Genomic DNA, 12532 nt, shown 5'->3' with positions numbered 1-12532 from the left:
GGCAGCCGAACCTCTGCAATTAGATTTCTATAACTTTTGATCACACTTTCTGTAAAGAACGCGAAAAGTGTATAGGTTTTAAGGTGTTAAATATTAACTATGGTTGGTGGCACTTTCGGTTTTTATTCCTAGATTTGCTTGTTCATTTGTATTTTTCTTGATCTCATACTAAACGTTCGACCATAAGCAACGGAATCGGAACTGGTTCAAAGGAAATCTGACTGGAATGCTTCCACTTGGGCCCACTGTGCCACAGTGTCGTTCCATTCAGAGAGAGTCACCATGTCCATGTGGGTGTGTATGTGTGTGTGTGTACTGTTGGTGTTGCAGTATTTCAAGATCGCGTTCTAATGCCGATCGAAAGAGAAAGAGCGGAGGGAGTGAGAGAAGTTGCTTACTTTGCTTGCCAAAATCCACAAACAATGCGCCTCGCTTCTTTGTTTACATTCGTTCTTTGTCTGCAGTTGTTGCGCTGCACTCGCAGGCTCTCCCTCTCCTCTCGTTCTCCTCTTTGCGTTCTTCACTTGGCCTTTTGACGCTGCTGCAGTTGCGCAAATGAACCCGCTCTTCCTTCTCTCTATCTCTATATCTCTCGCTCTCTATCTCTCTTTTCTCTTCTGTTAACTTGTTGCGTCTTTGTGAAAGAGTGATAACAGTGCGCCCTCGCAAATGAGATCAGAAGATTTGAAATGTACCTTGATTATACTTTCATACTTTCTCAATTTTTTTGATTAAACCAGAGATTTAACTTTTTTATTTATGTGCTATTTGTGTAATTAATACATCAAATAGAAACAGCTCAACAGTTTATTGCCCCCCATACTGTAGGTACTGAATTATTAATTATTAATTAAGGAAACTGTATATCTATGGTCACGGCGCTGTCCCAAAAGTTAGACAAATAATCGATAATTGCTGGAGTTCCGGAAGTGATAGGGGGAAGTGGGGCAATGACACCGCACACAACCACGTGGCATTTGCATGCGAGTACTCCAACCTGAAGCTGCCGGCAACAGATTGTTGATTTACTGCGCGATGTTGTTACTAAACCACCCCAATTGCTTACACACCTAACACAGCTAGCAGTGTATTGACCCGATCTCCAGCACATTGTGCAGTCCTGACGCCACACAGCCATGTTAGTAATGAGTTATTTTGTTGAGGTTTACGAAAAAAAGTTAATTCCCCATTTAATAGGTATAGGTATATGACAAACGTATCTTGTAGATGGCCTAAAGCAATTTTGGGATTGTATGTTATGGATGAGCCCCTTTATAGTATATGTATGTATATGTACATATGTAGAACGAGTATTAAATATAATCGGTATTGGCTATAAAATGGCTAGATGGGCAGTTCAGCTGCCATTAGTCCTGTTTCCTGTTTCCACTTGTTGCTCAGTTGGTTACGCCACCCACTTGCAGTGGGTGGAATGTCCATAAGTGGGTGACTTTATGTGGCTGGGATGTCCGTAAGTGGGTGACTTTATGTGTGTGTCTTCTTTTATCTCTCGCGAAAAGAGGATTTAGTAGGACGAAGCTTTGGTTGTGTGTGAGATGGATTTCCACGCAGCATCCCTGACCCACCGAAGCACCTAAAAAAACTAATAATAATTACACTATACATTTCCAGGTATATTCGCCGTTAGTTTAAATGTTGTCATCATGAATTGATTACGTTTTTGCCTAATAACACATATTTTCAAAAATGAAAATAGCGGACAAAAAATGTTCGGTATGTCTGTAGAGGTATGTTTACCTCCGATTTTTTTTTTTGCATTTAAATCAGCGGAACTAACTGACAGTAGTTACAAAAACCAGCTGCGTCAAATTTATTTGTCATTGAATTGGTAGAAACAGAGTACTTGGCCAGAGCTTTGTGTTGTGTTGTTATGCCTGGTTTTGGCATATATTTTCAGCCTTTTTCCTCCCCGTCTATTTGATAAGCACCGCAGTGCATTGAACCAGATCGCCTCATCGTAGCATTTTTAAAACACTTTTTCGAGCCTGTAACTTTCAGCTGGCGGAGTTACATATCATTTTAATTCCCGGTTCTTAACCCATTCGCTGCTGAATTGCTGCTGTTTTGTTGTCATCCGCCAAACTGGTTTATTCTTTAGCACGCCCAATTTGCACATTTATTTCTTTGGTCAGCGAGCTGATTATAATAAATCTACACCTCCATACAGTGTGGGTGTTTTGCATTGATTTTCTGATTGGCTTTAAATTATTACGAAACAATTAGAAAATTATTTCACAGAAAATTACGCATTGCGTTACTCAGGATACACACAATTGCATGAAGCCAAATCAGATATAAATTCTCATAAGTCAAGTTGGCACCAATGCTTGTTCAATTTTTTCCGCATCAATTCTGAGTGTTATTGGATGTTGATTTCGATGTTATGATGAGTAGGCTCGTGATATTCACGTGCTCGTTTCAATTCATTTGAACTTTCTTCCGCAGTGTCATAAGATTCTTGTTAGATTTTGAACTTTGGATTCTGTCAGATGGATGGACAAACACATTTTGATTAGACTTTATTGCTGCATCAAAAGAGATGAGATCATATAATGAAGAAACAAATTGCTTGGCAGGTGACGAATCGCACCACGATAAAAATAAAATCTGTGGTTGTCTAATTATGTATATCAAGTGATAAACCAATCGAAAAAATGCATACTTAACATTTAATAATAATAACATAAAATTATACAATGCTGTTTTTTTGACATCGTTTAAAGTTGTTTTATTTTATTTATACATATCAGTATTTTGATAATAACAATCAAAATATTGCTCCGAATTTGAAAAGGCATACCTCGACTATGAATATCAGTATTTTGATCATAACTTTCGAAATATTGGTCCGAATAAGGAATGGCATACCTCGTTGAGCTCGTAATTAAATTTCCAATCAAACTGTGTTTTCAAAAAAATTGTTTATTTTTTTTAAATTTTTTATGATGATTTTGGATTTATGTATGCCGAAAATCGATTTTCTGTGTTTTTGCGATTCTAAATACATATTAATATTATTGTTGTTAAATGTCGCATATACATACATATGTATGTATTACTTTTAAGGTCAACACTCGAGCAGCTTCAATGAAAGGCTTGTTTTAAAGTTTAAGTTTTGGCAGCTTACGCATATTATTTAACAATTATCAATATTTAATACAATTAATTTACTACACTCGAATGGTATATACACAATGTACACGCTGAATATAGTTTACATAAACATACAGATAAAAAAAAAGCACTGGGCAAATGCGATAACAAGAATAACATTTTGCTAAAGTTAGGATGGATTAGGGAACGGTCTTGGTTCTGGAATTGCTGGCACTGAGTAAAACTACGCCATCATACGATCAGTTGATCCGTTGATCCGTTGATCAGTTGTTCAGTTGATCAGTTAACTGACTTGACGGGTGGCGATTTCCGTCTGCGGGCGCGGATGAAGTCTTCCAGATACCAGCCGGCGAAGGCCAGCACACAAAGGGCATTCAGCACGTTGAGGGTAAACGCGTAGCTGGTGCGATCCTTGATTAGGCCTTGATGCGGGAGGGGAGGGGAGGAGATTAGAAGTTGCAATTATATGTGTAGGGATATATATCTATTGCTCACCAATTAGCGGTCCGAAGATCATCGAAAAGGTGCCGGACATCAGCAGCTGCAGGCCAGCAGCCGCCGGCAATCTCTTCAGCGGCACATAGCTGGGAATGATCAGGGACCAGAAGACCGTGCGGAAGGCCTTGTTTAGGCCCAACCACAGGAAGATGGCCATCAGGACGTAGAAGTTGGAGGTCATCGATAGGAACATGCGGCCAATGCACATGCCCAAAATGCCCACAACGAAGAAGGTACGGTTGCTGAAATTGATCTTGGCCGTGATCAGGGGTATGAGGAATCGAATCACCAGATCGAAGAATCCCAGCGTGGACATGGCCAGCGCAACCTGACCCTTATTGAAGCCCAGATCACCCAGGATGTAGGGTGTCAGGATGGCAAAGTTGATCTCCACAAAGTTGATCAGAGTGATACCCATTGCCAGGTTGACATACGTGATATCCCTCAGCAGATCCATATCAAAGAAGATCACCACTTTCATGTAGAACGGCAGCTTCTTGCGCCGCTGGCGCTCCTCCTCATCCTCCAGCTCTTGCTTTTCCTTCTCCGTTAGCTCGGTGGTGTGCACTTCCTGATCAGTGTTGTAGCCAGTGGCCTCCTCTTCCTTAATGCTGTGACTCACGGATATGCTGCGCAGCTGGCGCCCAGGATTCGAGTCCTTACTGCTCAGCCTCTTCAGCTCCATGTGTCCATTGCCTTCGGATTTCTCCCAGGTATTCAGTCGATTACGAGTGCCCACACTGTTCAACGAGGCCCTCGAGCCGAACCATCCGTCATTGGCACGCGGCAGCACCGGGGTATCCGGCTCCACCACATTCTTGATAATATCATCGTCCTGATCCTCGCGCTCTGCCAGCGGTTGGACCTGCTGCAGTGCCTCCGCATCGCGATCCCGCTTCACAACGTGCCACTTGACTGGCTGGTAAATCAGCGAACAGGCAATGGTGTGCAGTGAGGCGCCGGCAAAGAGCAGCGTCGTCCCCTGGACACCAAACTCGTACACCATGTAGGTGGCGAAGTACGGACACACAATTGGTCCCACGCCGGCCACTCCAAACTGGAATGCTGTTGCAGTGCGTCGCTTCGCCTTGAAGTATGTATTGACCGCCAGCGAGGAGGCGGACACCGTCAGTCCTCGTCCGAATCCGTATATGATTGAGAAGCTCAATAAGTAGATGGCGAAGGTGTCGGCGAATACCATCCAGAAGAGACCCAGGAAGGTCAGCGCGGATCCCACCAGAGCCACCACTCGATAGGTGTAGCGACGGAAAAGCGGGCCGTTCAGCAGACCTATGTTAAAAATGTTCGAATTTAATTGTTGTTTTGCACTTGAAAATTGAAATTGGATGGCATGTGAAGACTTTGGCTTCATAAGTTATAATAAGAGCTATTACCATTAAAACGCTGAAGAAAGCAAGTGACGAGAGCACTACGTTTCAAGTTTCTACTAACTCAGACTACTATATATTTCTGATCTGACAATCGTAGAAGACGAGTTATATAATATGTTGCTATATTAGATACGAATCTTCTAGTCACACCCTCGTTGCGATTCGTCACTACGTGGACTATATACAAATGAGAGAATAAGGCTGCTCATGACTTTGAATATCATATCTAATGATCTTGCATGTATGAATATTGTTGTGTGAATAACATTTTCGCCCGCTCACCTGTAAATGCGGATACAGCAACCTGTGTGTTAATAATGGTGGTCAGTTCGGAGCTGGTGATCCCTAAACCATCCATGCGATCGCGGAAGATGAGGCCAAACTGCTGGGCCAATGCGAACGTCACCAGCTGGAGTGGAGAATGGATAAAAAGGGGCGAATGTTAGTATCTACGGCTAACCAGGAGAGTAAATGCGATGGACGGCGACTCACAATGTTGACGCCACTGGCCACGGACACCAGCCAGCCCCATCCTCCATCGGGCGCCACAAAATCTTCACCCAGATCGCTCTTGTCCCGCTTCTTTTTCGCCGGATGCGATCCTTTCGCTGCTACATTCTGTGGCTGGGACTCGGCGTTGGAATAATGATGCGTGGAAGGCGCTATCTTGGTCTGGCCACCAGATCCAGCTGATCCGTTCTTGGGGAGCAGCTGCTCGGCCTGCTCTTCGGGCAGCCGCAGTCTGAGTGCCTCATCGTTGTTGTTGTTGTTGTTATGAGTGTTCCCATTATCAGTCATCTTGGAATCGTGGATACGCTGGACTAGGATTAGGTGGGTTTGGAACTTTTGGCTTGGATTAGTTTAGCGCTGTGGGTTCTTGTCCGGTTGTTGCATTACTGCTTGGATCGGATCGGATGGATGGGTGCGATCAAATGATGGAAACCAGTGATTGCAGTTCTGTGCATTGAAAAGTGGGAAGATGGGAAACTTCGTTAGTGGAATAAGAATAAATAAATAATGTAGTTTTTATTAAACATCACTCAAACACAAAAATCGAATAAGTCGCTTTACAACTTTTATCACTGGAAACCCCAAGGTGTATTTTATTAGAAAATATGTAACACCTAAAAAACACATACAAAACAAATACGTTGAGAATTTTAGTTTCACTTGAACGCGTAGATTTATTTAGTTTTAGTATTCCCTAATTTGCATACTCATTTTGAAAGAATTTGAAATGGAACAAGCAAACACAATGTGTGCACAATAAGTCACCATTTATCTGTCACTATTACTCACGGTAGTGTAAATTGGGATAACTTTTTAGTATTTCGCCATGCTGAGTTTACTTTCATTTCGGGCATTCATTGCTAATTCATTTGAAGAATTCTCACAAATATATACACGTATATATTCCAAATGTAATTATACACCAATGTAATTATAACCAATATTTGAACCCGAAAAGCGTACAGTCGCCGAACAGCTCAATTGATTGGACTTTTATTAACTTTTGATTTTTTTTTTTGATCGGAACGAGAGTTTGCGAGGCGGCGGGACGAAAGTCACAAACTCAACTGACTGATCAATCAGGCGGCGTAATATTTTGGGCAACTCTCACTCTTCTTGTGCTAAACGATTTGATATTTTTGGGTTATTCGAGGGCGTGCGGGTGAAATTTTCGAGGCCTGGAAACGTGACTGCCTAAAAGCGATTGATATGTAAATAATACAGATTTAGCACCCATTATATAAAAACGGTAACAGTAACACACCAACAACAACAACACCTCATCAAACGTCAATGGGTTCGATTGTTAGTTATGATGATAATGATGATGATGATCGGTTTGTCGGTTTGTTTGTTGGTTGGGAGAGCGCCGCCTTATCGCGCCTGACTGCCGATTTCATTTCGAAGAGCAAAAGTTACGAACTTTATTTGCTTTTTTCTCGAACTCGGAACTCGTATCCGAGAGTTTGCTGACCAGAAGTAAGTGCTCATCGTAAATACTTGAGCCGACTTGGGCGACAAAGGCACCGAAACATCGAGATATACACATGTATGTACGCATGTCAGGGCGCCCATCGGCATGTGGGGCTTTAAATGTGAACGGGTTGTCGGAACGGGGGTTGCCATGTGATAAGGCGCACTCCTTCGGCCACCGATATCGTCCAATTATATTGTAGCGGCACGGTTATATCCGCCACACAAGGCTTCTCACAAGCAATCACCAATCAATCGCCCGAATCACTGCACTCGAAGAAATTGCGCTTCCTTTCTTTCAATAAGAGTATTACCGATTTAATTTGCTATAAACTATCTTTAATACTGCTGCTTATCAGTCTGATGTGTTGTATCAGCCTGGTGTTGTATCATTCCCATCCCACAAACAATGTTGATGGAATTTTTCCGAGTTCTCCTTGAAGCACCCAACATCCCACTTACTTGCTGCTCTATCCAACTCCGAATGGCTCCCAGTGGTCAGTGGTTTGGCGACTGCTCCGGCAGATGAACCGAACCGAACCAAGCCGAACCGAACCGATCCGCGAATGACCACTGCTAATATGTGTATATGGGGGCAGAAGATAAGACTGGCTGGCAATGGCAAAGATCGCCTTAAATGCGATATAATACTGGTGGAAAGCGGCTTGTACTAAAGGTCGCGCTACACAGAACGAGTTGGCCATTAAAAAAAAAAAAACGCTGTTCAAATAACAATTTTACAGTGGTTTAATTGCCACGCAATTAGCAACATACACATTTCAATGCATGCCAAACACAGTGGGTAAGAAGTGCTTATCGAAGTGTGATTCGGCACTCGATATAATCGCATATAATGGAATGGGCCTAATTGACCTCACTTTTCAGTCCAAGTGAATCAGCTGGTCTGGTCGCGTTATCGAAGCGCCTGGCAGAGTGGATACGGTTATGGCCACAACTGTGGAATTTTTCAATGCCAATCATCGATCAGCCAGCAGCACATGGCACAAATTGGCCATAACAACAAGACAAGATACACGTGACCAGGTTCTGCACCCAAATGCCAACGAAAAACTTGGACTTTTAATTTAAATCATCTGACAATTTAATTATCATAATTTAAAACTAGCTGTCGTCGCTTAATTCGTTTGGGAATCTCTTGAAATTCGTTTAATTGGAGTGGGTATATGGAAATCAGATTAACTATAAATTTATTGTTTGAAATGCATCTTTTTTATGCCCACATAATCCAATTAGGTCTATCTTCATCTAAATAATTACATTTGTTGCACAATGTGACTGGACAAACTACAGAGATGCAACAGATATAAGTAGTTGACAAATATCAAATATAATCGAATGAACAGCTGCTACTTTTAGTTTTTCAAACAGGGCAAGTTGATTAAATGAACAACACTTTAAACTATTAAAGTGCTTTTGCGTAATTAAATCATGCAGTCTCCTAATCTATTGAATGTGAATCAATTCGATGAGCAAACTTTGACCGCTGATCAATTGACGTTTCACGAGATCCTCCCACTTGCCACAAAGAACTTAGATGATAATTAACTTCCCAAACTGTTTAGTACAAGGGCTATTCGCGTATTCATTGATTTCAAGATTAGCGTCCCGGAAAGTACCGAAAAAACATTCATACATACTCGTAGGTGGTATTATTGCCCTCAAGTGCTTGATTATCACGCGTCGTTTAAGGCGATCTAAAGCCGTCTAAAGCCAAACACAAACATTTGTATAATTAGAGCTTTCCGCATTATATGACTACCCCCCCACTCACTCTATTCACTCCACTCACATTGCGACCGACCGTTCGTAGGTATATTATTCACACACCATAAAGGAGTATTTGCATTGGCCTAACAAAGATGTGGGAACAGAGATGATGGCCATAAAAGCATTTACGGCCGGTAGACTTCCTTTTGGTAGCCACTGAGTGCCTCGTTTTGTGGTTCTATCGACTTATAAAGTGAGATCGCTCCATTTGAGAGGCGAAGCGACTTTGATTGATGTTTGATTGATTGGCGGGAGAACAGCGCACGTATGCACCGATATCGTAATCATACGTAACGCTCAAAACTATTCCCATCCTAATTCGTCGCAATTTCACAATAAACTGACTATTTATAAAATATACATATCTATCTGATCACATAATAATAAGGTGGTGAAATTGCCAGCTATCTGTGTGAAAATGCTGGCGAATTCACTAGTTTTCCATGGTATCTGATTCATGTTAATCATAAATTTGTCTTATTTGATAAGAGAAGTAAAATAAGCTGGGTATTCCAAGAATATTTGCCTATCTGCTCTGGTTCCACCAATAAAATTGTTTCCGCCGGTAATAGTGATACGTATGTTTTGGTTGAGTTTTTCAATCACACGCATTCAATTAGAAAAAGTATCTTGAGCGCTGTTTCAGATACATACGCTCCACATATTGAGTATGGTGCACGTGTCTCGCGAAAAGCGCGCGCTTCGGGTAAAAAAAAAATATCATTTAGTTTGCTGCTCTTGTGCTAATTGGTACTAAACTTAAATACAAATGCTAACGCACACACACACGCATTTGTGCATATATTTATGTATTTGGGCCGTACGTTTTATTTTTGTAAATGATTTCCCTTCTCCTCCGTCGTCTGTTGCTGTTGTTGTTGTAATGCTGCAGTAAACTTGAGATACAAAACAATAACAAAAACAAAAGCACAAAAAAAAAAAAGTAATTAGAAGAAGAAGACGAGCGGCGGTGTCGGCGGCGGCGATTTAAGTAAATAGATTATATATATATACACATATAGATATGTGTATATTCAACAGGCGACGACTTTTCCGTTACGTTCACCAGCGCGAACTGAACTGAACAATTTTGTGAATTATAGTATTCAAGAGCCAAACACAACGCACACACTGGCACACATCAATGCAATGCCCGCTCACTGTTTCACTGTTTCACTGTTGTTTCCACTGTGGTGGTGTGCGTGTTATTTTGGTCTTTAGCTTCGGTGGTTTCAGCTTTAGCTTTACCGTTGCTCCTGCTCGCTCTGCCGCTTCTTCTTCTTCTTATTTTTTTTTTTGGCTCTGTTTGCACTTGTTGTTGTTGTTGCCTTGCCGCGTTTTGATAAGGCCATTATTCCGTGTTACCACTGTATTTGCTTTACTGTTGTTGTAATTAGTTTTGTCGTCGCACACCCGATTATCAGCGGCAAATATGAGCACATATACATATACATATGCTGGCATATGTATGTATATACACACATGTGCACACACACACACACACAGTTGGCACACAGATAACTCCAAACTGAGCGCATTACGTATACGCCCGGTACGCGAAAACCAAAAACAAATAACACAACTCATAAATACATTATGATAGCGACGACGATTAGAATTTGATTTTGCCATCGACCGACACCCTGGAGCAAAGTATCATTTGATTAATTGCAAAGCACAATTCCCATAAGTGCCAGCCAAACGAGAGGCGCACACATTTTTAAATTATCCATTTTAATTGAAAGCGATCAAACGATGATTTTAATACAATTTATTTACGAAGCAATCCTCCACAAGCTGAAACATTTGGTGCTACATGAGTACGGTTTCTAGGCCAATTAGAATGGCTTTTTTGAGGCGACATGGTCTAGAACTAGTCGTGTTTTGCTTTTCTAGCCTTGGCTTCGAAAAAAAAATGTTAGGGTCTAGGCCAAATAAATGAATAACTACAAAATGTCTAAGATAATCCCACTGGCTAGTTACATAATATAACTTAGAAAGACATGAGATGAGTGAATGAAATATCACGAAAAAGGTTCGAAACCAGCACTTTGCAGTTTTAGGCATTTAAAACAGATCCCATCCCACTGTGCGTCTTACGTCTCCCAGCAGACTTTGGCTACAGGAAGTGCGCATAGTTGGCCGGCAAGTGACAGGCGTGTTAAGCCCTTGGTTTGGACCCGAAACTGACAGGTTGTCACTGTAACTAGAACTGGAACAGGGACCAGAGACCCGAGACCAGACTCTGACCAAGTCGTACTAAGAATACATACATATGTATATAAGCAGTTTGCATTTGATTTCAAGGCCGTTGGAGCCCGTGACGCAGAATGATGATGACCAGATCGAGGACTGGGCGCCAAGTGAAAGGTTCTGCTCGAATTGGGATTATTTCGTTCGGGTATCTGGGATCTTTTGCACTGACATCTGTCCGATTATCAGTGTCAAGTGCTAAAAATAAGCTTGCAAAGCAATTCATTTTTTTTTTTTGCCTGATGATCTTAGGGATAACCTACCGTACTCTGCGTGAGGAACTTCAAATAATTAACTTGTGATATTGACTGGAAAAATACGAAATTGCTTTGATACATATCGATATTTTTACCAATAAAGATTGCGGCACTTGTTGGAACCTTTGCTCCCCAGGCAGCTGGAGTGGTCAGAATGCGAATTCGTTCGTTTGTGCCATTTACAATTCGTCGATATCTTGATTACCTGGAATTGGGCATTCTTCATTTTTCTATTTTCATTTCGATTCTTGCCACCCGGGTACAAAGACCAAGGTGGGTGTGTCGACCCGCAAATAGAACAGCGGCAACAGCAGTTTTTTGCGGTCCAAGTGACGATGTCCATGACATGGCCATATAATCGGGGAATATACATTAATATTTGAGACCTGCCCCCTCCGCCAAAGATAAGCTCCGTATTCGAAATTTAGAATCGCCGGACTGGCGGATGTCGGAGATGTTATAAAATGTGGCGCACAGTGAAGCCTCGCAGGGCTAAAAACAAAAGAAACCCCATATACTTAATGCTGCAGACAAACACACGGATTTTTATTCAAGTTTAAGGGTTACTAGGGTTTTTAAGGATTCCAAAACTTAAAAGTCTGCAAAAAGTATTCAATTTAATTTTGGCTCATCGAATGTATAAATGAAGCATTGATTCTGAAAAAAACCCTAAAAGATGTTTTATTTTATGCTCGCTTTCGTTGCGCCCCTAAGAAGGGCAATGATTTTAATATGTCCTTTTTCCCATCAAAAATATAATTTGTAGTGTATGCCATAGATATATAGATATAGATAAAGTCATGTGTTGAATCTTAAAGCCGTAAATAACTTTTTTTTTTTTTTCAACTTTTTGTAATAGTTGTATTAAAGCGAAGAATCCGTACATGCAGTACTAGTACTATAACATTGCAATTAAACATATAAATAATATAACCAAACCTCTCACTTATCGCGGGATCCAATTGTTTTTGGGTACTCACCCCTTTCTTTAAGCTCTTTCCACGTCAGAGCTGAGAGCTGGTTGTAGCTCCAGGAAAACAGCTAGCTCAGGCACTTCCTCCAGTAGGTCGAAATCTCATCATTGATATCCTCTGCTGCCACTTAAAATCACTGCACCACTCACTCACTCACATTTAGTATTTAAAAAAAAACATCGAAAAAGTGGTTTGCTTATGTAGAACTTTTGAGAAGCGCAGAGGAGGGCACCTATATTTTGGTATTATTTAG

The 12532-nt window shown here is 41.3% G+C and overlaps 1 protein-coding gene across 4 annotated transcripts; it reads right to left on the bottom strand.

The window, feature by feature from the left end:
- Positions 1-3014: 3014 nt before the first annotated feature.
- LOC120456868 lies at positions 3015-12421 on the bottom strand. 4 transcript variants are annotated; one of them, XM_039643958.2, is made up of 5 exons: positions 12286-12421; positions 5517-5981; positions 5307-5433; positions 3631-4923; positions 3015-3557 (listed from the first exon to the last, which is right to left on the bottom strand). In XM_039643958.2, the coding sequence occupies exons 2-5, from the start codon at positions 5820-5822 to the stop codon at positions 3415-3417; spliced, it is 1869 nt and encodes a 622-aa protein (XP_039499892.1). In that variant the 5' UTR covers positions 5823-5981; positions 12286-12421; the 3' UTR covers positions 3015-3414. The 4 variants fall into 4 exon arrangements, with proteins under 4 accessions (XP_039499892.1, XP_039499891.1, XP_039499893.1 ...); XM_039643957.2 differs by lacking the exon at positions 12286-12421 and adding an exon at positions 9620-9873; XM_039643959.2 differs by lacking the exon at positions 12286-12421 and adding an exon at positions 7470-7601.
- Between the last annotated feature and the right edge of the window lie 111 nt (positions 12422-12532).

Source organism: Drosophila santomea, chromosome X, assembly GCF_016746245.2.
Source record: "Drosophila santomea strain STO CAGO 1482 chromosome X, Prin_Dsan_1.1, whole genome shotgun sequence".
NCBI lineage: Eukaryota > Metazoa > Arthropoda > Insecta > Diptera > Drosophilidae > Drosophila > Drosophila santomea.
Note: the sequence above shows the minus strand (reverse complement) of the source record. Positions and strands in the feature narration are given on the sequence as shown.

Coding starts and splice junctions, on each gene's coding strand:
- LOC120456868 (XM_039643958.2), bottom strand. CDS start 5,822: ATGACTGATAATGGGAACACTCATAACAACAACAACAACAACGATGAG. Junction 4,924..5,306: donor TGCTGTATCCGCATTTACAG/GTGAGCGGGCGA, acceptor TTTTTAACATAG/GTCTGCTGAACGGCCCGCTT. Junction 3,558..3,630: donor GATCTTCGGACCGCTAATTG/GTGAGCAATAGA, acceptor TCCCGCATCAAG/GCCTAATCAAGGATCGCACC.